The sequence below is a fragment of the Lingula anatina genome, chromosome 8 (genome assembly GCF_051362555.1).
Source record: "Lingula anatina isolate TDL-2025a chromosome 8, LinAna3.0, whole genome shotgun sequence".
In the NCBI taxonomy this organism is placed as follows: Eukaryota; Metazoa; Brachiopoda; class Lingulata; order Lingulida; family Lingulidae; genus Lingula; species Lingula anatina.
The window spans coordinates 16,140,397-16,167,555 of record NC_141774.1 but is presented as its reverse complement, the minus strand read 5'-3'; the positions used below and the strand labels follow the sequence as shown (position 1 = coordinate 16,167,555).

Here is a 27,159-nt window from a genome sequence, read left to right as displayed (position 1 = left end):
CAAGTTTTCCGGTGCTCAGTCTAAATCCTACATTTTTAGGGAAATTAAATTTCTTACAGATGTTCAAGGTATCCATTTAAAATGATGATTATGCAACAGAATGCACCAATTTGCATCAATGAAGGTCTGTCTGGGTCCTTTAAATAATTTTCAAAGTCAAATTATTTTCAGCTAATAAAACACCCGTGCACGTGAACGGAACGTGACATCTTTGTCAAGTAATTAACAAAACAGTAACATTTTGAGCGCAGTGACTTTTCATTCGCTTATAAAGACTAAGCAATCCACGCACCTGTTTAACATATTACGGGTAAAACAATGCTTTTTGGTGTTTAGGAGAGTGTCAAGACCGCTTCCACAATGAAATTTAACTTAGACCGAAATCTGGCCGTAATTATAATGAACCGAAATTTTGGCCCACTCTGATTCGGGATAAATGTGTGATTACATGTCCACTGAAAGCCTCATGAGGCTCGTTTTATAGAGGACCTTGGTCTTTAAACTTTCTACTCATCTTCACTTTATTAAAACATATCTAAAGCGTAATGGCACCGGTATTTGTAGAAGAAGTAGTATTAATAGTAGTAGCAGCAGTAGCAGTGGTGGGTTTAGTCAGTGAATTCTACATGTATCAGGGAATTAATCTACGATATAATTCCCCGGTTTAGTAAAGTGAGGCGATACGCAATATAGGGATGGGGGAAGGCACAGAAATCTATCTCCATTATCATATACTGTAGCTAGACAGGGGACAGAATCTCCAGTTCCCACTATAAAATTATATGTACTAGTAATGGAAGTATGCTTTCAAATTTGTAGTCGTGAACATCAGATTAAATACTAAAAAAAGTAATTATGCTGTTTAAAGAAGGGAAGACGTACTGTGAGTCACATGGGGTAGTGGGAGCCAACGCCTGCTTATCAATTTACTCTTAATTAAGATGTCTGTTTTATAGCCGATAAAAAGTCCAATTAGACGTAATTCAGACCCATTAGTCAGTATAATAGTTGAAAATTCACTGCAGTTTATTTACTATGTGGGCATTTCTACATGTAGAAATGTAAAGTAGAATTTGTTTGCTAAGGCCATACAAAATTGATAAGTTGATAGACGGGCGACGACACTTCGCGGCGTCTTTTTAATGTTAGGCTATATACTGAGTATTCTGAAATGTTTCATTACATCACGCAGTTTTCGTACTTGTATTTATGTAGGCCCTATCGACCTATCACATCAGGAGTAGGCCTACTAATTAATGGACTATGCTGGGCATCACGTCAATAACAGGTAGGTACGGTCGCTGTGCTAAGATGCAATTTTAACCTCACTGAAGTTTCGGTATACCAAAATATCATTATTCTTTGAATTCAACTTTTACCGATAATATAGTAGCAGCTTAAGGTGAAGTTAGTCAAATGCTATTCATTAAATAAATATTATTCAAATAAATAAATAAATAAATAAATAAATAAATAAATAAATAAATAAAGACATGTTATGATAAATTACGAACTAACTTTGGTCCAAATACAAATGTCTTTCATGTAGGTGCTAAACAAATGTGCTAGGTGAGATTTCTTTTCGAGTCCCGCAGTTTCGGTTGTTAGTTGATTCCCACTTTACCGCTATCAGCCATTAGAGCTCACTTAGACAGTGTTAGGTTGAGTTGCTAGGGCTAAGTACTAAGTAAGTGCTACTCATTTATAAGAAGTTTAAACTTACGGAAGATACTGTTTGAATATATGTATTCTAGAACAAAAGGAAAGGAGCAACCTGAGCCTTTCTTTCCAAGCTCCGCATTATACCTTTGGCTCTGGAAAGTTTATTTTGGTTTTGAACTTTTGTAACTCACATGTAGACTGACGTGTATTTACACGCCTGAGACAATGCTTGAGTATCATTTCAATTTTTTCTTATTATTTAAAGGTTTGGGGGCTTACGTGTATGTACACGATTGAGACAACGCTTGAGTACAATTTCAAAATTTTTCTTGTTATTTAAAGGTTTGAATTGTAACATTTCTTTCTTTCTTGTCAATTTCGTCTGTTGCTGCTGGTGGTTCAAGATATAAGTGTGCTTGTAAGTGTGTGCGATGGGGGGGGTAGCAAAGGGTGGTGGTTGAAACCAGATAAAGTAGAGTGCGCGCACACACACACACACACACACACACACACACACACACACACACGAAGTAATGGTAACTTGGTTAAGTTACAAAATGAAGCATCCATTTTATGTGGTTTCATGCCATTATCATGTTCTTACCCCCCCCCCCCCCCACGTCCAAAAACAAACAAACAAAAATACAAAGTAAACAGTATGTTAAATAACACATACTTCTTAATGGAGTAACAGTTTATCAATTTTTTATTACAGGTGCTTAATGCAGTTAAATATTAAAACCAGAAAATTGGGAAGAAATTGGAAAATAGTGCAATAATGTTGTTCAAGCCATAATGGCAACGGGACAAGCCTCTCAGCTGATAATACCAATACCTCCCAACTGGATCAACATTGGCAAAGAACTAGAAAGATGGAATAGCCTCAAATTTGAACTCCAGCAAGACTCCAATGAAAAGTTGGCCAAACTTCTCATGGATGTGTAAGTAGTTTATCCAGCTGTTAGCATGAGTTTCAGTGAGAATGTAAGCAAATTTCCAGATTTTCTTATTTCCACAAACACACAGGTTTGAGTGGAAAGGTCAAGGAAAGTAGAGGGTTATTTTTCCTATTTTTCAGAAAGCAGAGTTCTGTATTGTACACTTTCTTTGCATTACATGCTATTTTATGGGTAAAAAAAGGGGGGGGATAGTCGTAAGTCGATGTTTATGTAAGAGTTAACTTGTACCAATACATTCATGTGTTTCATTTAATTTGTCGGATACACTATTAAAGTAAAATAAACAGCATTTAGTTAAGTAATGTTGGATTTGTGGGATATAAGCAACATATAAAAATAGAAAATTAACAGGATTAAAAGGTGATACCAGTAGATGCCAATGTGAACAGACTTATGAGTCTACTGAAGGAACAAATTATACCACCTGTGCATTTAAATGCTCAATCAGTTGTGTTTAGATATAAAAGTTGTTTTTATAGATGAGATTGTGACTTATTTTTGTTTATCTTTTCTATCTCTTTTCTTTAAAGGTATAACAATTACAAACCACTTACAACACTATGCAAGAAAATGGAAGGAACATCATCAGATAGTGATGAGGGAGATGTGGATGATGATGATGATGATGACCTTGAGTAAGTGATACTTAAGTTCTGTCTAAAAAAAAATTTTAGAAGGGGGTTGGAATAATTAAAAATTTATTAAAGGACAATGTTCATGTAAAAATCCATTTCTCGAATTTTGAAGATACAGCACTCAATCTATACACTAGAGGTATGTTTTAATCGATCCCCGCCATTTAAAAATTATAAAAACAATCTATTAGTAGAAAAAAAAGCGTTTTAGTAAACCTCACCTCAATATGCAAAAATGAAGCAACAGATCTGGGTCACGTGGTACTGTGACGACAATCACGATAAAGGTCTATGAGACTCAACTGAGTTGCAGGTGCATACAGACGGAGAAGTTAAGGAAAGTTGTGTTGAACGGAGTTGAGGAATTTTCGTTATGCCTCGGTGTGTTGCCGTGGGATTCACCAAAATTGCAGCTCTCGTTGACAATCTTTCTTTGTCTGTGACGGTCTTCCGTGACTTACTTACTAACTTCGGTGACAATAGTTGCGATGCTCTAGATCATGGTCACCTCAGGTGGTTTAGATCATATCAAGAGCTGGTAGTCTTTCAGATTAACTGTCATCAGTTGGCAAACTTACTGATTGCTGATGCATTTTAAATGCATTGTAGTTGACCAAAAGCTCGTTTACAACAAACCTGTTAATTATGCACCGCTGCAATTCCCAAGCCAGGTAATAACAGGTATGAAACTCGTCTTGGTGGGCTTTCATATTTTTCAATATATCTCATTTATTTCATGGGGTTATTTTATTGGTATTTGTAAATGACGTTAAATATCAATACTTAAACAATCAAGTTCAAACACGGTCGAGAACATTAATAAAAGAAATTGCTCTCAGGGTATCTTGAAGCTTCCGTGGAAGAAAACGTGTTGAGGAAAAACAGGAAAAAGAGCGTTATATTAAAGAAAAAATGGGAACTGCTATAATAAAATGGTTCGTTATCCTAATTCGTTTATGCTTTGAGGATTTGTTTCTGAAGATTATTTCATCTGAAATATTAAATAATTTAAAAGATTGATTATTTTATAACTTGAAACGCAAATTCTGCGTCAGTACGCAATTTTTTTTTTTTTTTTTTTTTTTTTTTTTTGCAAATTTGTAAGCTTATAACAACGTGCTATAAAGATCTACTCAAGAAAAAAATTTGCTTGGGTAAAATTGAGTACGGAATGAACTGGAGACACTTGGCTTGTCATTAAGTTTACACGAAAATATGTCAGGTAACTTTATACTGTCTTTGAAAGAGTAAAGATTGAAAGATAATTTTAGACAAACTTTGACGGGGGAAATACCTACAAAGAGTAATGGGCTATTTCGCCAACATCTTGTTGAAAATTTTACACTGCAATTCTATTCAAATAAGCTAAGGAACTAATTGCCAAATTAATACTCTCATCACATAACAGGGGGGTAACCAGACCTGCAAAAATTGTACGCACATATTTAAAAAGATTACAAGCACATACAGCAAAATGTAGACTTACGCAAAACATGAAGGACAGCGTAATCACAGCAAATGTACCTCATATAGTAGCTTAATTTCCATTAATAATAAAATCATCATTTAAGTCAAAAATATTCTTGCGATTTAATAACTATTTTAATTTACCCAGAACGGTATATTTATTTTGAAGGCGGTTAACTGAAATATAGTTTTATGATTTGTTTGTGAAAATTGCCCATGTCACCCTGTTAGTTTGGAGGTCTAAGCTGGATCAAGTCCGTGTTAAAATTCCTATGAAGTTGTGCAGGAAAAATTCTTCCTTTCTTTCTCTAGCTCCTCGATAAACCTGGTGTTCAGATTTTATCTAGTACCCCCAGGTCTACGGGAGCTGCGCTTTGTAACTAACGCACAGGTAGATTTTTACCTGAGATAACTGGAGTAAAGCTTAGATAGAGAGTGCGTTCGATACAAGCAAGACAAATTGAATGCCATTTAACCCTCTAATTAAGAGGTAAAGGAAGTTCCAGGTAGATGGATGATTAAGATAGGACTTGTAAAGGTAACGGGCATTGTTTACCTCAGTTTAATAAAAGTATGCAAGACGGAGTGTCAGCGGTTTAATAAAATAAATTGAATTTCACAAATAACATGGACCTCATATGCAATAATCAACATTTCCCTTAACTCATTCAAATGCAGTGTTTTATACAACTTGGGATAACCATAATGAAATGCTTGTTAAAGAAATGACTAGACGGGAAATGGTTTTACACAGCTTCACGAGGATTTAGACCCCTCGGGTAAGAGATTTGAATGAGTATAAACTTTTATGAGAAGCCAGAGAAGTCATCTTACAGGTAGACAATGCAGCTCAGTTTGACAGCTAAGCATGCTCTGTTCTCCAGTGGCTCGATTGTCGTCATTGGACCACGTGACCACGTAGCTCATTAACTCCCAGGCCGAGCAAATAGGACGTTTTTTAAAGCCAAAAATTTACAAAATGAGCTTTTAATTTGTGTATTTGGATAAAGATATCGTTAGTTGGGCATGTTTTCTGAAGAATATGTTCCGTTCAGGCCATTCTGACGGCATGAAGCAAACCCTTTAATGTACTCTCACAGAAATTTCCCATTGGAAAATGATCCAAAATTCCATAGTGTCTTACAAGACATATGCATTTCTATAGGATGTCCAATAGAATTCTAATGGAGCCCTGATGCATTTCTGTAAGGTCCAATAGAAGTCACTTAGGGCGCATTCAGAACATTTGACTTACTAGTCTGAGGGTCAAATATGGCTGACCCACGGGCACTTGAATACCTACCTACGGGAAATCAATTCAGTGCCTATTAGTGTATTTGATGGCAAGTTTTTAAGTGGGTCGCCTTATTTGACCCTTGGAGTAGTTAATCCACTGTTCTGAATGTGGCCATAGAGTCCTGAAGGCTTCCTAGAGACTCCCAAATCACATATAGACTCCTATCAGCAGATTGAAAAAATCAAACTCAGCAACTACATATTTTTTTTATCACTAACAATTTTTGTTAAGTGGAAACAGCATTTATGGTCACGTTTTTTTGCTCAGCAGTTCTCTTAGAAATGTAGCTTAGGGTAATTTTATCTGTGGTTTTGTTTCCAGGATCTCCACCAAAGAGCCACATGAAGCAGATCATGACCTTTCCAGCAGTCTTAATACACCTGACACCAGGTGGCAGCACAAGACATACTATTTAAAGCCCATTACTCTTAATTCAGTTGGCACAAGCAAGCAGCTTGTGTCTTTTAGCAAACGCAAACAAATTGAGTCAAATAAAGAGGCAGATAAACAGCGCATTTTCTCTACCGGAGAGCGGTCACATCTGAATAAAAACTTAAGGAATGCAGATCGTTCTGACGCTAGAGGGCAGCTCAGATCTACTCTGCAAGATGTGGTTGCTCAAGACGCACCTGATCACACTGACAATAGGGAAACTGACATTTCTTTGGATCATGACTATTTGAATAACCTTCCTAACCAAGGAGAAATGGTTAAATCAAATATGGGTGAAGTCTCTGAGGTCGATGTGATAAAAAATGAACCCTGCATGACTGATAGCGATAGTAATGACAGCAAAGTTAGGAGTGAATCAGAGGGCGAAAGCGATGTGAAAAGCGAGGAGAGTATTGTCAAGAATGAAGAGGCAACCATCTACATCTGTGAGATTTGTTGTGCTAACTTCACATCTGAAGATGTTTTCTCTAAACATCAATTAACCCATGTGAAAGACATGAGTTCATGTAGGTACTGCGACGAGACATTCCCAAACAAAAGAATTCGGGACGCCCATGAAAGAACCCATAGTGCTTACACCCCCAATATGTGTCAGTACTGTGGTAGAATGTATCGTCAAAGAGCAGAATGTGTGAAACACGAAGTATTAGTGCACTCGGCTGAAAAACCTTATTACTGTAAATGTTGCAATAAGGGGTTTTTGTCCGAAAGTGGGGCAAGGTACCACAAGAAGATGCTTCAGAACAAGGTGAAGAAACCACACCTCTGCCAGTTTTGTTCCAGAAGGTTCTCAGTCAAAGCAGAGCTTGAGATGCACGAGAGGAGACACACTGGAGAAAAACCATACACGTGTCGCATCTGCGGTAAAACCTTCAGCAGGAAAGACTCCGTCCTGTTCCACGTGCGATCTCACACGGGAGAGAGACCGCACCAGTGCCGATTTTGTGAGAAAGCCTTCAAACGGCACGTTTCGCGTCTGAAACATGAAAAGGCCATGCACAAGAAGAAGCCCAAGCACCAGTGCCCGCACTGTCCCGAGGGTTTCAAATCCAAAAAAGACCTCCGCAACCATGAGGTTTTGTCACACAACTGAAAGAGATTTCCACTCTTGCAGTTTGTGCAAGGAAGGAAGCACACCACAGTGGGTTTTTCAATGCCGGTATATTTAAAGGAATAACAACTTTTCACGTTAGATTTAAAAGTCTACAATAAATACATTGTAAACACCACACAGAAATAGACAAAAAAGAACTGAATGTCGGAATAAATTCCTAAACCATTGGAGTGAGGCGGAATAACGGCAAACGGCACTTATCAGAGAAAGCACTACAATTGTATTTTCTTTTTGTTGTGCTTATAATAATAATAATAATACTTTTTTGAAGTAAGATAATTTCGGCCATTATAAATTACAGGTAAGAGCAGTTTAAGCAGTGGAGTTCGCACATTTAACAAGTGACAGTTATTGTTTAAAAGTAAGTACCAGTTTGTTTGGGAATTTTCAAAATAAATCGAAGAGAAAAGCGTGGGGATGCCCCCAAATATGAAAACATATAATACGTTATTCCTGTGTCATATGATGAGGTAGTTTTATCAGTCTTACAGAGAAGTCCTTTAGATCAATCTTCTGTGCCCTGATTGACATTTTATATATAAACCGAAACCGAGGCCAGTTTCCCCACCCCTGTCTTTTGCTCCAACGTCTTTTTCTACACCCCAGTCTTCTCGGCCACGTGCCAGAATCCAACCATCCCTACCTGCTCGTGCTCCACATCGGGCACCTGCCTCAATAAGGAGTCGTGCATCCCCTGTGGCCCCCGTTCCACCACCTCCAGCATTTCGGACATCATCCCCCGCCCCTCCGTCACCACCCACCCCTTTTCAGGCATCATCCCCCGCCCCTCCGTCACCACCCCCAGCCCTCCAGACATCATCCCCCCCTTTCCCCTTGGCTGCTCCGGCCGTGACATATCAAACCTGCTTGAATCAAACTTTTGTAAGGCCTCCGTCATCTCCCCCAGCCTTTCCTTCACCACCCCAGGCCTTACTAAGGTCATCAACTACCTTCTTCGTGCCACGCCAGGTCTTCCCAACGCCATCCAGCGCCTTCCCCGTGCAACCCCAAACCTTTCCTATGCCAACTGCCGCCTTCCCCGAGTCATCACAAGCCTATTGTGTGCCAACCGCGGCCTTCTATTTGCAACCCCAAACTTTCCCTATGCCCACCCCCCACTTACCCGTGCAACACACTGCTTTTTCTTTGAGGCCAAATCAAGCTATGTCGCAGCAAAAAACCGGCACCGGGCATGGTCCGCTGGCACGCACGAACCAGCAAACACATAGGACTGTTCCAACCACACAAGAATTGCTACAATTAAAAATAAAATCTAAGGGGCCAAGCAACTTTTGCGTTATGTTAATGGGAAGGATTTATGCCAAAGAAGAACGCCTTGACCCAACGAGGAACATGGGGGGCTCAAGGACAACGCAGTATAAGAAAAGGCCTATTTGCACAAAAAGACTGGACTACATCAAAAGCAGCGTTCAGAAATTTTGTCCTTCTACAATGAACGAGGAGCTATGGAGACAATGTCTCTCGGCAATGAACACTGCAAATCGGAATTTAAGATGTACGCAAAAGACCAACTTATAGGAAAACTTACCCGTCTAAGGCTTATTTGATAAAAAAAGTTGACATTGATACGATTTTTAATTTTTCTATGATGAAAAAGAAAGCATGTTTACTCTTTATTAACTGTGTAGGACAAAGCGAATTTATAGCATAGTTATTTAAACAGCTGCTATCTCTCCAAGCAAAACTGCTTTTTTGCTTTTGATTATTGTTTCATGGATTACAAGTGTCGTTCTTTTTCTTCATTAGAAATGCATAATTATAACTGTTTCAACATTCTTGTGTGACTATGTGATTAACAATTAGTTTTTATTTTTTTTTATATTTCACAATGTAAGGAATAGTATAAGAAGTAGTGTGCAGCTATTAAAATGAGTATAATAAATATGTTTATTACCTGTGAACTGAAAGCCGAAGTATTGTCCTTTGCACAAATATTCGTTATTTGTTAATATGCGCGCGCCAATTATGTCCTAATCCACACAATTTCCTTTGTTAAAAAATCAGCGATATATTTAACAACAAAATTTGTAAATCTATAGATACGATTCGGAAGAATTTGTAGTTTCAAATACTACAAACGTTTTTTTTTTACAATATAATTGTCATAAGATTTCCTGATTTAATGCACACATACGAACGGGAAAGGTGCATGATTGAAATAAGTCGGCCAGTGATCTCTTAATACGTGTAACAACATCGCAATAGTCTCAAAGATTTGCAACGGAGATACGAATGAAAGGCACGAGTCTAAAATAAAGCACAGATAGACGACAATCCTGACAGATAATGACGGTCATTAGCAGTTGTCTAAATACCCCTAATTAAGTGAGGTGCTCCTACAACTGTGCCAAGTACTTGCTGGGAAGGGGCGGGTACTACCTTTGTCTGTGTGTAATCACGCACTATTTTTTTTATTTTCTACTGATAAAGTTCCTCGCCAGCATTGTCCCCCCCCCCCCCCCCCCCCCCCCCCCCGGTCACTCATGTCCTTTTGCTTGAATTACTTGCAATAACCGGGTAAATGTGTAGACAAATAATGTCACCTGCCTAAAGATAGGGCCCTGTACGACAAATAATGCACACGATAACACGCATGGCTAGGGCTCATGTTTTCGTGTGTTACATACGAGGGGCAGCGATGCATTTTAAATTATTACAGAAATACATGTGCTGGTAAAGTATCACCCCATGGAACGACACGGTCAATAAATGCTTTCTGGGACACAAATATTTGAATTTTTTTAAAATATTGACAAAACTTCTCCGATGCAATGAGTCTGATACGGTTGCATATATAGGAAGCATGCACGGCGGAACAATTGTAGGACCCGTTAACGCAAAACTAGACGCGACGTGCATGTATAAAAGATATCAATGAATTTTAATTTTCGTACAGCAAAACGAAAAAGAAATCATAGATATTGGTCAGTTTTTTGAAGATCCAAATTTCCTAACAATACGCCAAAGGCTTAGTATGTCGGCAGATAAATGTGATCACATTCTTGGCCGATTGAGGCAACTTTTGAAAGCAACCAAGAGGCGTGCGTGCGTGCGAATACTGATTAAGAAGTGTGCTAATGAACAATACCAATCATGAAAGGACAGCCTCTCACCCCTAATGAGGCGAGGGTCACGCGCATCAGTGTTTGTGTCTTGCTGGGAAGGAGTAGCGGCCTCCTACTGCTGTGAGTAAACACACATTGTCTTCTAACATGCGGCTTTGTTGACTCCTTGCTGGGAAGGGGTAGCGGCCTCCTACTGCTGTGCGTAATCACACATTGTCTTCTAACTTGCGGCTACACGTCGGTTGCATTGTATTGATAACGTATATATAGTTTTATATGCATTTCGTTTATGGATATGAAATCAAAAGCAGACTCCAGATGTTTTCTCAATCCTCGTTACCATTTATGTATACGCGTGTTTGTGTAAAGCACACTTAGTATAAAGCACACTTTTGGGCATTCGTGTTCTATGGAATGGCTACGTTGACAAATGTGCTAGGTGAGATTTCTTCTTGAATCGCGCAGTTTCGGTTGTTAGTTGATTCCCACTTTACCGCTAGCCGCCATCAGAGTTCAACATGGGTAATGTTAGGTTGAGTTGCTAGGGCTAAGTTTTCAGGTAAGTGCTTCTCATACACTTACCAGGTAATAGTTGACTATAGGGATCTTTTTTGTCGGTGCGAAGTAATAGTAACTTGGGTAAGGTGGAAAATGAAGGATCAACTCCATATCGGTTCACGTCGTCATCAACATATTCTGACATGATTACCCCCCCCCCCCCCAAGACAAAAGCATATTACCATATTTTTTTTTATTACAGATGCTTCATGCAGTTGCGAATAAAAACCATAAGGAAGGTCAAATTTCCAAACACTGGTGCAAATAACATTCTTCTAGCCACAATGTCGACGGGAAAAGATTCTCCGCTGATAGTGCCAATGCCCCCAAACTGGATCAATATTGGTGACGAACTCGGGAGATGGAATAGCCTCAAAGTTGAACTTCAACAAAATTCCAATGAAAAGTTGGCCAAACTTCTCATGGATGTGTAAGTAGTTGATCATACTTTAGCATGAGTTTCAGAGATGAAACTAGATGATGTAGGCAGTTTCTTCATTTTCTTATTTCCACAAATAGGCCTACAGTACATGGATTGGATTTTAAAAGTCACGGGAGGTGGCAGTAACTTGTGTTCAGATAAAAATAATATTTTTAGATGAGATTGTGCCTTAAATTTGCTCATCTTTGTTCACTTTGCTTACTATACCTTTTCTTTTCAAGTTTTAACAATTACAAACCGCTTACAACACTATGCAAGAGAATGGACGGAACATCCTCAGATAGTGATGAGCCACCTGATCAGAAGATGGAGCCTGGCCTTTTCCTAGATCACGACTATTTAAGCTACTATAACAACCCAGGAAGAACGTGTAAACCGAACATAGATGAAGTCTCGGAGGTAGAGGTGATCAATGAACCCTGCGTGTCTGATAACGAGAGAAATGACGGCATGGCCGTGGGTGATTCTGAAGGTGGTAGCGATGTGATCAGCGAGGAGAGAAATGTTAAGAAGGAAGAGGAGACCATCTACATCTGTGATATCTGTTGTGCTAACTTTACATCTGAAGATGTTTTCTCTAAACATAGATTGACACATTTAAAAGAGATGCGAACTGTGTACATATGTAAGTACTGCAATGAAGTATTTCCGTACAAAGAACTTCGGGATCTCCATGTTAGTAGGCATAGTGACAACACACCCAATATGTGTCAGTATTGTGGTGAAATGTTTCTTCAAAGAGGACAATGCGTGGAACATGAAGTATCGGAGCACTCGGCAGAGATGCCGTATCACTGTGACTGTTGTAATAAGGGCTTTGTCAGCTTGATAAATTTGCAAAAACACAAGCGCAGGCGTCCGCACCAGGTGGAGAAACCTCACCGTTGCAAGTTTTGTTCCACAGGGTTCGCAAGGAAAGAATCGAGGGATCATCATGAGATGATTCACACAGGAGAAAAACCGTATTCTTGTAAATTTTGTGAGAAAACTTTCAGACGTCAGAGCACCCACCGGAGGCATGAGAGAACACACACAGGAGAGAAGCCGTTCAAGCGTCGGTTTTGTGAGAAAAGATTCCCAGAGACTAAGGGGCGGCAATTTCACGAAAAAAGAGTACACACCGACCCGTTTCTGTACAAGTGCCAGCATTGTCGTAAAAAGTTCAGAGACCAAAAAGACTGCTCTGAGCACGAGGCACTTCACCTCTTCCTTTGCCATTTATGTGAAAAACAATTTTTGCTGAGAAGCTCCTTAGAGATTCATTTGAAGAAAGTGCATGATGAATTATCAAAATGAATCACTTAACAGTGAACTATTAGAGTTGTATGGGGTATTTAATTAATTTAAGTAATAAATGATTTTATTTTGATTTCAATGTTATTATCATTGATGCACAGACCCAGTGATGGTGTCATTGCCACGTGGACTTAACGCAGTGACATCAGTACGTCACGTGTTAGAGATGGCACTACATTTTTTTTCTCATGGTAATTTTTACATTTGAAGTAAAAAAAAAAAACTACATTCATTATTTCGTAACGTACGTATATTGAAAGGAAAAGTTAACTCGGCATATTCGAAATAACAGGGTTAGAAATGTAATTTCCCCAATGACGTCATTATCGCAAATTTAGGGTAAAAATGCAAAATCGGTTTCTCAAATATTATGTCTTGCAGCACAGAATAGTAGCCCATACACTTGTCATCTATGCAAATTCTTCGTGAAAAGATCTTGTTCGGGGATGAAGATGCCATCTCATCTCAATATAGAAAGTTGTTAAAGTGACGATAAAGGGTCCGAGGTCCTTATACCTCGCAAAAAATAATTAACTATCTATATGTATATCAAGGGTGGATTCAGGATTATTTGAAGGGGGAGGGGCGTTTTTTATGAATGACAGGCCTCGGATACGAAGCCAGCCCTCGCCCCCTCCCCGAAATTTTTTTGGCATAGCGGGCGAACGGTGGCATGTGGTACGGTTAAGTACTATGATTCAGCTACTCAAAATTCTAATTTCAAGAGGGGACCATTGGTGTTATTTTCCTTCAGAATTCGAAGGGGAATCAGGACCCCCCCTTACCCCCCCCCCCACTAAATCCGCTACTGAGTGTGAATGCCGATAGAATTTTTATTGTTTTAGTCAGCAAACGGGTAGATGCATTAGTGAATTATTAGATGCAGGAAAAAAATCATTTCGGTATTTTGATATGATGGAAGTAAAAAATCAACCTATGGAAGCAGCAAGTTCAACCGAAAAAAATACCATGCTATAAGATACAGCATTTGATTGTCAAAGAAAAAAAAGGCGACAGAGAAATGTCTCCATTTGTTTATTTGGCAAATAGTTAAAAAAAAAATTGGCCACTGTTATTGAAGAAACCATACAAAGAGCAGGCAAGCTTCTCCTCTCCAGATGTTCTCCACTCCTGATCGAACTTCGTTTTTAATTTCATCCAATGTAGGTCGCCTATTTAGCATTCACGTGACGTATAGAACAACTCCTCGTGACCATCTGCAATGACAATATAACATCCATTCAGTTTTAAGTCGTTTAAAAGGCACTTGAACTATTGGCAGTTTTGGAAAATGTGGAAGTCAGTAATTAGACGAAACGGGAAACACTTTACATCTATTAGCATGCTGCGACCGTTTCCAATAACTATACTTGTAAACACAAGGGTACCGGGAAAATCCAGATTGTATAAAAGTTAATTTCTAGTAAACCGATACCTCAGATACAGTGGAAAATAGGTATAACTACTGAACGCTGTTTTCGTATAGGCAATGTAAAACGCTATCGCCACGGTCTTGATATGAACATCTTACTGTCTGTAGTCGAACTGAATAACTCATCTAATTTTATCTTAGACCCCATTCCCACAGATTTTAGATCGATCTATCCCTGTGGGGAGTCTTACTAGATTACTGTCAGCTTAGCTTAAGCGTCTGTCCTGCTTACTAAAAGCTGTAAGGGGGTAATTAACGGTCGTGAACCCCCAGGGAGTTAGGTCGATCCGGATGGATCGATCTAAATCTCTGGGAATGCACTCTTACTCTGACCTACTTGTAGGAAATGTCTTAATTACTTTGAATAAGCACCTAATTAACTTAACAAAGGTTTAATAATTTTTGCAAACGTCCTCAGTAAATTTCCGACTCACCCCAGCAGCAGAAGGCCTGACACGCCTTAGCCTCCACTCGCTGTCCTACACAGCCCCCGAACCCTCCCTGCTGATACGGGGTATCACAGATGCGAGATCTCGTCTTGGAGCACGCCCCCTGGTTATCTTTTGAACATGGTGTCCATGGTGTCCAGGGCGACCATCGGCCTTGACCTTGACCTTGACCAGGAGACATCGGGGCGATTGGGACCACGTCTGTAATGAGTTTTTGTGAATGTCATTAATACTGCATGTCTTGATGGTGCGGTAACCGTAAAGGTATTTACGTTGCGTTCTCCTTTTTTGCTCAGATATGTATTGTTCATCAGTGAAGCTCTGAGTCGCTAATCATAAACGGTTTTATAACATATTACCGGCAGGCCCCTAGCCAGGGGGGGTTCGGGGGGTTCGAAAGAACCGCCCCTTTTGCTGGGAAAAGGTCCACTCTGGGTAAAATTTGATCTAGGTACATGAAGTTTTTATGGGAAAAGGTCCACTTTTTCAGAAAAAGAACCCCCCTTTTGAAATTGCTGGCTACGGGCCTGACCGGTGTAACGAACTTGAGAGTCCGTGTAACAAAAAGTCCGCCCTCCATACAGTTACAATGGTTAGGGTTAGTCTGACCTAAGTGGGTCAAAATCTAGGGCGAAGTTCACCTGTACAAATGAATGGAAAGCGGACCCTCTGTCATGGGGGTCTCTCTGTCACGTTACACCGGTGATACCGGCGGAGTATTAGCGCAGAATCTTGGCAGGTGCATAAAAGTACAGCCACAAATTAAAAAAAAATAATTGTAGGCTAAAATAATTCATTGTTTTGTTCTTTATCCGATTAAAAGAGATGAAAATAGAGTACTTAAACAATCTTTTGAGATTACAGCAAGATTAGGGGAGACCGGGGCTAGTTGGACCCCGGGGTAAGTTGGCCCCCCATCAATTTAGGACAAAGGAACTATGGGGTAAAAGAATTGATCACATATCATTTAGTAAAGTGACCGTATCCATTAACAAAGCGTCGGGAGCGAGTCCAAATGAAATAATTTAGCATCTTAAAGCAACTTTATTAAAGAGACTTGATGGAAGGCCTCCCCTATACTACCGGGGTATTACAGGTAAAAATGTGGATCAATAAAATCATCACCAGTATTTCAAAAAATATGTTCAAATTAAAGAACGATTCAAATAGGCAAAAGAAACATAAACAATGTCTGAAAACAATTATTAAGCCTATAACTTTGCAGAAAAAAATTAAGACCAAATGGGTTTTGCTTGAAGATGAAGACGTACGGGTGGTCCGTGCCTCTTTCTTTGAGGCGGGATTACTTCCAAAATATACAAGTACCTTAGAATGGGTTCCAATACTTAGATCGATCCAACTGGATCGACTTAACTCCCTGGGGGGTTCACGATAAATTGCTATCAGCTCAAGAGGCTCTAGCTAGATAGTTGAGTTGAGCTTTAAATGACCATCTATCTAGCTAGAGACATATCTGTGAATATCTGTAAAAAATCTATCACTCGCCCTGGTAGAGGGTAGGCGGAACCTGGATTATTTGAAAGGGGGGAGGGGTCTGTCGATCTGAATCCGTCTCTCTCTCCCCCCCCTCCCTTTTGGCGTGGGGTTCGGAAACTTTTTGTTGTTTAAGAGAGCGTATTGTGTCTTTCGTTACGGGATAAAACTATGATTCAACTAGTCAAATATCTAATTTCAAGTAGGGACCATTGGTGTGTTTTTTTTTCAGAAATCGAAGCGTAGTCAAATGACCAGGAACGATCCGAGCAGGTCTATCAATAAAAGCGATCGGACTTGAATTGAATCAGTAGCTTTTCCGGTATAACAGCACGTCATTACACATCTCCAAGCTCTGTGTCCGGTTCTCAAATAGGATTTCCTGTACATCATGAACTTGACCGTTCATGTCGGGGACCCCAGGGTTGCGGATTATCGATTGGGATAGCAGAGCTACACATGCACATCCAATCTGGCGCTCTCCGTGACAAGGTTGAAAGCTTCCATCTGGTCACGTTAGAACAACGAAGCTGGCGTGGCTCCGTGGTAACTCTGCTGTCTTTCATACAGGCAGACACTCGTACGCTGGTTCGAGTCATAGCAGAGGTTATCTCATTTTTTTGCCGAAATTAAATTTTAAAAATTGAGATCGTTTACTATAAGAGGAAACTCGCACCTAGGGAGGGTGGGTGGGTGGGTCAGTCACGGAGCAGTCGGTAGCGTGCCAGGATGCAAATGAGGCGTCCAAAGCGTCATCAACCTTGGTAACGCAAAGTCACGGGTTCGAGTCCCGGATGAGGCACGTCAGTCAATCACAACAACCACCTGGCCCCTGAATTGGGATGTCACGAGAACGAATGAGGGATCTCGTGGGACTTAGCAAATTACCTTTTGCATAAAAATACGGTATACTTTACAAAGGTTACATCTGCGTCGACAATTATATTTCATTTCTCTTTAGTTAAAAGTCCTTCTATTGGTGCCACAGGTCTAGAACTTAAACTGAGCTATAGCTAACTCTGTATGTACTGCATTTCATCAAAATGTTCTATCTTCTTGATGGGATTATCAGAGAGAAAATTTTTGATTTTTTACAAAAGTCGCGTCGCCTCTACTCCTTTTAACAGGCACACATTTTGATTGTTCGTGGCCCTCCTTTTCTATCTTGGACCCTTGCTTCTCAAGACTGTTCATACAGTACCTGGGGCAAGTCGGCAGTCGACATTTGAAAGAGTAAAGACTAGTCAATTCTAAAACCGCCGAGTCGTGAGCTGCTGCGGACCTCATCGTTCTCTATAACGTCAAAGGTGAAAACAAACGTTATTCCAGTGCCAAACAAATTGAAAATAAAAGCATCTGAAGTCATCGGACTGGGAACGTTCAGAGCAGGCCTATCAATGAATGCGATCCAGCTTGTTTTGATTCAATAGCTTTTCCGGCATAACAGCACGTAATACCACCTGTTAACCGTGTTCGGTAGAAAAACGATATCTCCTCGGCGGAATTATTTGCCAAATATGTTTCACTAAAATTTTCCATCGCTGCAATCGCACCAGTAATTACTCTTGAATGTTTTTTTTTTATTCTCTTCTCTTAGGGTCTCGCTAAAAGTAAAACAAGCCTGTTGTGGACGGCCTTTGATCCCACTGTGCTCTTTAATATCATGGGTAAAGCCAAAGTAAGATCCCATTGTACTCTTTAATATCATGGGTAAAGCCATAGTAAATCTTAGTATAAAACAATCTCCAAGTCCCGTGTCGGGTTGTCAAACACGACTTCAGCAGGGGTACACATGTACACCCAATCTGGCGCTCTCCGTGACGAGGTTGAAAGTTTCCATCCGATCCCTTCGTATCCACGGAGCTGTCGTGGCTGCGTGGTAACTCTGCTGTCTTGCATGCAGGCAGTCACTCGAACGCCGGTTCGAGTCCCAGCAGCTTCTGTGACAATATTTTTTGCCAGAATTAAGTTTTATGAAATTGCGATTGATTACTATAAGAGGAAACTCGCACGTAGGGAGGGTGGGTGGGTCAGTCACGGAGCAGTCGGTAGCGTGCCAGGATGCAAATGAGGCGTCCAAAGCGTCATCAACCTTGGTAACGCAAAGTCACGGGTTCGAGTCCGGATGAGGCACGTCAGTCAATCACGACAACCACCTGGCCCCTGAATTGGGATGTTACGAGAGCGAATGAGGGATCTCGTGGGACTTAGCAAATTAACTTTTGCATAAATATGCGGTATACTTTACAAAGGTTACATCTGCGTCGACGATTATATTTCATTTCTCTTTAGTTAAAAGTCCTTCTATTGGTGCCACAGGTCTAGAACTTAAACTGAGCTATAGCTAACTCTGTACGTACTGCATTTCATCAAAATGTTCTATCTTCTTGATGGGATTATCAGAGAGAAATTTTTTGATTTTTTACAAAAGTCGCGTCGCCTCTACTCCTTTTAACAGGCACACATTTTGTTTGTTCGTGGCCCTCCTTTTCTATCTTGGACCCTTGCTTCTCAAGACTGTTTAACAGTACCTGGGGCAAGTCGGCAGTCGACATTTGAAAGAGTAAAGACTACTCAATCCTAAAACCGCCGAGGTGTGAACTGCTGCGGACCTCATCGTTCTCTATAACGTCAAAGGTGAAACCAAACGTTATTCCAGTGCCAAACAAATTGAAAATAAAATTATCTGAAGTCATCGGACTAGGAACGTTCAGAGCAGGCCTATCAATGAATGCGATCCAACTTGTTTTGATTCAATAGCTTTTCTGGCATAACAGCACGTAATACCACTTGTTAACCGTGTTCGGTAGAAAAACGATATCTCTTTGGCGGTATTATTTGCCAAATATGTTTCACTAAAATTTTCCATCGCTGCAATCGCACCAGTAATTACTCTTGAATGTTTTTTTTTTTTATTCTCTTCTCTTAGGGTCTCGCTAAAAGTAAAACAAGCCTGTTGTGGACGGCCTTTGATCCCACTGTGCTCTTTAATATCATGGGTAAAGCCAAAGTAAGATCCCATTGTACTCTTTAATATCATGGGTAAAGCCATAGTAAATCTTAGTATAAAACAATCTCCAAGTCCCGTGTCGGGTTGTCAAACACGACTTCAGCAGGGGTACACATGTACACCCAATCTGGCGCTCTCCGTGACGAGGTTGAAAGTTTCCATCCGATCCCTTCGTATCCACGGAGCTGTCGTGGCTGCGTGGTAACTCTGCTGTCTTGCATGCAGGCAGTCACTCGAACGCCGGTTCGAGTCCCAGCAGCTTCTGTGACAATATTTTTTGCCAGAATTAAGTTTTATAAAATTGCGATTGATTACTATAAGAGGAAACTCGCACGTAGGGAGGGTGGGAGGGTCAGTCACGGAGCAGTCGGTAGCGTGCCAGGATGCAAATGAGGCGTCCAAAGCGTCATCAACCTTGGTAACGCAAAGTCACGGGTTCGAGTCCGGATGAGGCACGTCAGTCAATCACGACAACCACCTGGCCCCTGAATTGGGATGTTACGAGAGCGAATGAGGGATCTCGTGGGACTTAGCAAATTAACTTTTGCATAAATATACGGTATACTTTACAAAGGTTACATCTGCGTCGACGATTATATTTCATTTCTCTTTAGTTAAAAGTCCTTCTATTGGTGCCACAGGTCTAGAACTTAAACTGAGCTATAGCTAACTCTGTACGTACTGCATTTCATCAAAATGTTCTATCTTCTTGATGGGATTATCAGAGAGAATTTTTTTGATTTTTTACAAAAGTCGCGTCGCCTCTACTCCTTTAACAGGCACATTTTGTTTGTTCGTGGCCCTCCTTTTCTATCTTGGACCCTTGCTTCTCAAGACAGTACCTGGGGCAAGTCGGCAGTCGACATTTGAAAGAGTAAAGACTACTCAATTCTAAAACCGCCGAGTCGTGAGCTGCTGCGGACCTCATCGTTCTCTACAACGTCAAAGGTGAAAACAAACGTTATTCCAGTGCAAAACAAAATGAAAATAAAAGCAATGGCCTTTGATCCCATTGTGCTCTTGAATGTCTTGGGTAAGCAAACTCCCGAGCTCCGTGTCGGATTCTCAAACACGGCTTCTGACATGATGAAATTAACTGTTCATGAAAAACCATGTTCTGGGACTGGGGTTGCGTGGGATGAAATGCTGCACCCTGATTATCGATTGGGTGTGCATGGATGCAAATGAGGCACTTTGGATGCAAATGAGGCATCCAAAGCGTTATTAACCATGGTAACGTAAAGTCACGGGTACGAATCCCGGATGACGCACATCAGTCCATCACGTCAACGAATGAGGATGTCACGAGAACGAATGTGGGCTCTCGTGGACAAGGAACGATCAGTGCAGTCTTATCAATAAAAGTGACCAAATTTGATATTAATTCAGAAGCTTTCCCGCTATAACACCACGTCACACCTGTAAACCGCGTTCAGCAAAAAAAAAAAAAAAAAAAAAAAAGGAATCCTCTCGAATTATCTGCCAAATTTTTCTTTTTCTCAAAATCCATATTGTGGTAATTGCTTGAATGGAAAGCGTGCCAGCTGTAACACATTTGAACGTTTTTTCTTAAAGCAATAATAACTGTTTCCTTGAGATTCATATTCCGCAAGAAATACATTGTAAACAACGCAGGGAAATATATTATATTGCATTTCACCACTAAAACGGCTGTTATTGTAGTAAAACTAAAAACTGTGCTTGTCAATAGGGCTTTCGATGCCTTCCTTCCCTCTCGTCAAGGCATCCGTTGCCAATGACGTTGGGGTATCAAGCGGATTCTCGCGTTCATTCGAGACCAAAATAACATATGGCGGCATAAAAAAGACGCATGATGCAATTCTATCTTCAGACGTAAATTGCGAGTTTTTGTACAGTGCATCGGATAATGAAAAGCCCAGAACTGCACATATCGTAGATATAAATGCATTTTGAGCAACAAGACGAATATATCGTATGAATCTTATATTGTTGTTATAAATTGTTGTTGTTGTCTGCTTAAGAGATTTTAACAAAAAAAAAAAACAAACTTTTAGGAAAAAAGACCTAGACTAACTTTGAATGCAGGAATGGGGTCATTGACCATTGTAAGGTACGGGAAAATAGTCATTTACTCCAGGAAAATCCAATTTTTGGCCCAAAACGAAGAGTTATTATGACTTTGATTATTCTCTCATCGTATTGGCCTGATTAAATAAAAATCGTCCCATTGTGCTCTGTATTTATAATGTCATACATAGATGATACCAAAGATAATCTCAGCTCAAAACAAAGTCATAGTAAAACCTGAATCTATCTACAGGGGCGGATCCAGGGTTATTTGAAGGAGGGTCCGCGAACGCAAAGCCGACCCTCACCGCCCCCCCCCCCCAACCCCCCCCCCCCCCCCCCCCCGTGTCCCGCTGAATTTTGGCATTTGAGGTGTCATTTTGGCATTTGAAGAACTCTGATTCGACTAGACAAATTTATAATTTCAAGAGGGGATCATTGGTGTAATTTTTTTTTCAGAAATCGAAGGGGGTTTCAGGACCTCCCCCCCCCCCCCCAACACACACATCCGCCACTGTTCTACTTTGGACAGATACATGCACTTCTCCTGTCAGTTTGCATTAATTTGTACAGTACTCATGCGTGTACTAGCAAACGACGAACCGTTGAATACTTACAAGGACACGTTCTTTCGAAACAAACCTCCTCTGTGGTAGAAGGGCCTACGCAGTCGTCCCCTCCATGCGCAGGCGCAGGGTTGTTGCACTTGCGTGAGCGCGTGCGGATACCCGTGCCACATGTCACGCTGCAAGCTGACCAGCCACACCAATCACACCACTGACCGTGCACTGAAAACAGAATACTTTTAATAATGGATAATATCATATTGGGTGATAATATGAATGAATGATTTGTTTTTCTGTTGATAAAAGTTGGAATACAATCCAAATACAGTACATGTAGTCTAATCAAAGTGGATATGATTCAGTAAATTATATCCAATTGTATATTTTATGTTATCTTAGGTTATGTATGTTAACCAACAGATATAGCCCAAAAATAAGCAAATATGGACTTGGTAAAAATGTGCAAAGAAAGCCAGAATATACAGCAAAATCTATAAGTGGGCCTATATGTTGTGTGAATCGTTTGTAATTTTCCATCAAACACCAGAACATGAAGTAGGCCTATGTGTGTAATTATCGACGTGAAATATTTTCCATCACACACGCACACACACACATACACACGCACACATCCACACACACACCTGGGCAAAGCGGTACGTCACAGCTGGATAGTTCCGCTGCGGGTCCAACACATGGGGCACCATTTCCGGTTGGTGCGGGATTGCTGCACGTGCGCGAACGTATTCTCTGTCCGGAGTCGCCACAACTGAGGGAACATGCGCCATAACCGGACCACGCGCTCCATCCACCGTCAACTAGTAAAGGGAAGACACAAAAACGCTTCATGTATATTGTTTTTTTTTTTTTTTTTTTTTTTTTTTTTACTGGCAATTATCACTTGCAATTGCGTCTTTATTGTTCATGCTTATAAAAAATCTTAAATTACAGATGTACCGTATTTATTATAATATTTTGAAAATAAACTAAATATTTTCATTTTACACATACATTATAAAGAGAGGCCTAGGGCAGATGTAGCAGAACACCGATCATTAAAGTTGAAATCAAATTATTTTTTAAGGAGGGTCTACAAAAATGTTTTAATTTAATTTATATTCTGAGAAGCAATTTATGCAAAAAATCGCGATAGGCGGCTGCACTCACGCGGACACGCCTCATGGTTACATGATCTGATTTCTATTCTTGGAGAACAGCTGCAGCAGTCTTTTGTCCGTCTTTGTATTCCTCCGCCACACGGCGCATCACAGGAAGACCACCCCGACCACAAACAAGGTACTGAAACAGATATAAATAAAAGTTTATATTTTAATGCACTGATAACACCAAAGAAAGATTAATTCAGTTAACATACTACACAGTATCTTTAAAAGTAATTTCTGCAGTACAAATAATGGCTGAACTGATCAAATTGAGTATTAAATGATTTGTGATAGGCCTTCATGTTAATAAATGACCTGCAAAGATGTACGTTAAGTAGATATTCATACCCGATGTTGATGGGATTGCTGGCTCAGTTTTTGTAGGCGGCTCAGTAGGTGACGTTGTCGTCAGAGGTTCTGTCGGTGGTAATGTCGTGGTAGACGGTGGTTTTGTAGGTGGCGCTGTTGTTGTTGTTGGCGTTGTTGTAGATGGCTCTGCAGTGGTTGGGGGAGGGGTGGGGGCCGATGTTGTCGATGGCACAACTGAAGCAAACGGCAAAGTTTTAATTTCGTTATTTTTGTCCCTGTCGGACCTGTATACTAGTATGTTACTAAAAGAATATTGCAGAATGTTGAATCAGATCAAACAAACATTTATGTCCTTGTAATGTACTGGAAAAACCGCAATCTATAGCATTGGCATATGCCGATAGGTGTACGTACATGTAGTTGCAATACACACGTGACAAGAATAGCAGTTGGAGCATTTAAATATAATATCTAATTTTTTGAAAAATTAAGTTAAATACTGAATATTGAAGAAAAAATAATTTGATAATTACTGCAAGAAAAGGCACAAAACTGAAAATAAATTGCAATAAACAAACACATTTTTAATTAATTTTTTTTCACAAGTACGCTCATTTTAACCTTTACCATTACAAGCCGCCAGACCAATGCTATCAAAAATGTCCCCGAGGCTCTCCGTGTCCTCAACCTGAAACACGAACCGGAAGTCGTTCTGCGCAATCTCGTACAACTGTGACCTGTTGACTCCGGGGCCAGCGCCAATCGCTATGCTGCGCACACCGAGACTGCGCATGTTCTTCGCTGCAGCTTGTATAGTTGAACTCCCTGCAAAAGGCTATTCTATTAATGGTTAGTGAATTAACCTTGAAAATTAGGTCATAGTGAATCACAAGTGAATCCTGTGAAAAGTTACGCTCTCATGTTAGGGAAGTGGAGAAGGACGGGGCTAATACGGATTGGGGCTTTCAATAGGGTGTTGTGATGGGTGTAAACTCCCCTGTTACAAATGACATGGTCCCACTAGTTTACCAGGCCACCTATAGTGGCTACCAAGAAATGATATTAATATTTATGCACAATGTAAATAACCAGATATTTAAAAAGAAAGTAGCCCAAGTTAATCAAAAACTAAAGTAACTTCTACAAAATTACTACACGTAATATAATATTAGCTGGAACCAATTCATTATACTGAATATCCCAGACCTTCATTTGCGACACCATCAGTAAGTATTAAGGCTGTCTTGAGCACGGATCCCGTGGGTCTTCCACCAAACGACTCCGCGGACAGAATAATACCACAGGCATTCATGGCATCAGGGATATTGGTTCTACCTAAAAGCATGGATATAATGTAGAGAATGGTAAGCTGTTAATCATAAAGTGTATAATATGCTGGTTAGGTAATTATGAAGCCTTGAATTATTGAGATATTCAAAGTAGCTACATGTAGACCTAGGTGCACAGGTTGTACTGTACTGGTGTGTTGAAGGCCATGTGGTTTACAATAGTAATATAGTATAGTCCATACGTTATCAAAGAAAAAAAAAACAATAGAATGAAAAATTAAATTGGTGAAAGATTTAAAAAGGCGGCGTTTAAACAGACGTGAATAATAATAATGATAATAATAATAAACTCTCACCTTGGAAATACGGCAACTCCTCGAGACTAGCCACAATGGAGGCGGTCGTCTGCTCCACCGTGAAGTCGAATACCAAAGTGACGTTGGTCGAGAACACCACGGCAGCGTAACGCGCGCTAACGTCTTTTCCAAAACTGGCAATTCGTCGGACTACCTGCTGAGCAAAGAAACGCTCGTTGTCAAAACCTTGTTGAGTGAGGCTTTCTGATGCGTCGATGGCAAAACACAAGTCGAGCTGACAGCCTGAAAGAAAAAAAGTCCTTCGAGGATCGTCAAGTTGGAAGGAACCTTCACAATCTGATAGTTACCATGTAACTGTAGGCCTGCTACTAGTACAAGCTCAATCAGTGTACCTCTTTATTCTTTCAAATTGTTTTAGAACTTTTGTGCTGATCTGCTATAGCACTTGGTTATGAATTTTGACTAAAGTTGAAGAACGCAAGGGGTTTACAAGATTGACAAAGTAAAAAGAGAATTTGTGCAGTGACCAAAACGATAAATTTTTGGCTAAATTTGAACAGAGCATGGTTGAGGTTTAATGCAATTTGAAACCGGTACGGTTACGGGTGTGCAAGATTGAATTAGAGACCAAAAGAAAAAGTTGTCTTTAATTGTATCCAAGTTGAGGATTTTTGAGTTTTATTTTGTTGCACCAATTGTGATTATCAACCCACTTTCTAACAAACCAATGTCCAGTCCAGGCAGAAAACTGCTCACGTCGATAGGGGGCAGTGTGGCACCGGCCCAATACAAGCCAATGGACAGGATCACTTGTATCTGTATACTCAGCATGGTTCTGTGAAAAAAAAAAGTGAATTCAGTGCGAGACAAATTTAAGGAAATGCTGCACGGTAAACAATTCTCATCTTTAAAATGACTCAAATATTTGGAATATGCGTGTGAAAATGTCCCAAAGTCACATTTTTAGGTATAATTATCGTGCAAACCCATTATTTTGTTTATTCCAATTTCTTGTACAACATTGAAATGAAAGGTATACTGTATGTGCGTTTGAGTCCGTCCCAGAGCCATTTTCATGCCCATTATTTATACAAATGCACTAATATATCTTTTTCAGTTCAAAGCTCTAAACCAATACACCCCTTTTTAAAATAGACTATCTTGTTATATCGATATATTCACTTCTAAAAATGAGAGGAAAGCATGACTGTCTAATTGACTCGGGAGATATATACACGTACACACGATTTTTCGGACCAGTGAACCTTCGGAATATTGAGACACCCCCACAAGTACAGCACTGTTTATCATTACTGATAATGTGTTCTAATAATCGGTGATAAACGGGACTTATACAGCTGTACATGTAGCCATTGCCTGGATGTATATCTTATTGTTAACACCAGAGTCAACGAGATGTGAGAAACAGTGGTCATTTTCTCAAAACATTCTGACATTCCTTCGTTGCTCCTGGCAACGTTCATTGTAGCAGTAAACCTAAATGTTCGACCTTATCGAGTCGCGACCTCATGTACATCCAATGTGCTTTTATTTTCTACAAAGATGTGCGAAAGAGAGCGGGAGGGGGGATCAGTGCATATGATTTCTTTCAAACAAAGCTCAGATTTACTTATTAATATAATTTAGCGGTGTTACTCTGAACGGGGGAGGTAGTAATGACTAAATATGTAGATTTACAAATGCATGGCGTCGTTTCTAAATTTGCACGGATTATACAAAAAATATTAAAACTTATTCGCATAAACTAACTAAATAAATAAAATAAAAAACTATATATTTATTTGTGAAGCTTACCAAATTATTAAACTGTCGTCTCATGATTAGCCTATATGAGAAAGGATACTGTGATGAATCATCATATGGCAAATAATGATCTGGCATTTTACCCCCCCCCCCCCCCACCCGTCCTCCTCCGTCCTAGTATGCGCCAGAAACTTGTATTATTTATAAATTTATGGTGCTTATATAATCTATGTATTATCATCATTATTCATCAATGCTGCTTTCAGCTCAGTCAGGTGTAAAAGTAATATAAAGGCAACAGAAAAGCCGCCGCTACCATATACATATAGTTATTTTCCTGTAACGTTT

The 27,159-nt window shown here is 40.0% G+C and overlaps 2 protein-coding genes across 2 annotated transcripts; one reads left to right on the top strand and one right to left on the bottom strand.

Moving 5' to 3' along the window:
• Window positions 1-1,616: 1,616 nt before the first annotated feature.
• On the top strand, window positions 1,617-13,042 carry LOC106157487 (uncharacterized). Its single transcript, XM_087018783.1, has 7 exons — window positions 1,617-1,687; window positions 2,378-2,603; window positions 3,152-3,256; window positions 6,342-7,560; window positions 8,194-8,525; window positions 11,434-11,661; window positions 11,895-13,042. The coding sequence occupies exons 2-7, from the start codon at window positions 2,458-2,460 to the stop codon at window positions 12,967-12,969; spliced, it is 3,105 nt and encodes a 1,034-aa protein (XP_086874909.1). The 5' UTR covers window positions 1,617-1,687; window positions 2,378-2,457; the 3' UTR covers window positions 12,970-13,042.
• Window positions 13,043-13,942: 900 nt separating this feature from the next.
• Window positions 13,943-25,878, bottom strand: LOC106179062 (uncharacterized). The gene is made up of 10 exons (XM_087018782.1): window positions 25,761-25,878; window positions 25,087-25,329; window positions 24,648-24,776; window positions 24,069-24,266; window positions 23,481-23,675; window positions 23,137-23,268; window positions 22,614-22,787; window positions 22,021-22,191; window positions 14,836-15,051; window positions 13,943-14,186 (listed from the first exon to the last, which is right to left on the bottom strand). Exons 1-10 carry the CDS (start codon window positions 25,876-25,878, stop codon window positions 14,146-14,148), a joined length of 1,617 nt encoding a protein of 538 aa, XP_086874908.1. The 3' UTR covers window positions 13,943-14,145.
• Between the last annotated feature and the right edge of the window lie 1,281 nt (window positions 25,879-27,159).

Excerpts from the sequence above, each read along its gene's own strand:
- LOC106157487 (XM_087018783.1), top strand. The coding sequence starts at position 2,458 with ATGGCAACGGGACAAGCCTCTCAGCTGATAATACCAATACCTCCCAAC. Across the intron at positions 3,257-6,341 it reads GATGATGATGATGACCTTGA|GATCTCCACCAAAGAGCCAC; the intron begins GTAAGTGATACT and ends TTTTGTTTCCAG. Across the intron at positions 11,662-11,894 it reads GCCAAACTTCTCATGGATGT|TTTTAACAATTACAAACCGC; the intron begins GTAAGTAGTTGA and ends TTTCTTTTCAAG.
- LOC106179062 (XM_087018782.1), bottom strand. The coding sequence starts at position 25,878 with ATGCTGAGTATACAGATACAAGTGATCCTGTCCATTGGCTTGTATTGG. Across the intron at positions 23,676-24,068 it reads TGGTCTGGCGGCTTGTAATG|TTGTGCCATCGACAACATCG; the intron begins GTAAAGGTTAAA and ends CGTTTGCTTCAG. Across the intron at positions 22,788-23,136 it reads TAACCATGAGGCGTGTCCGC|TTGACGGTGGATGGAGCGCG; the intron begins GTGAGTGCAGCC and ends TCCCTTTACTAG.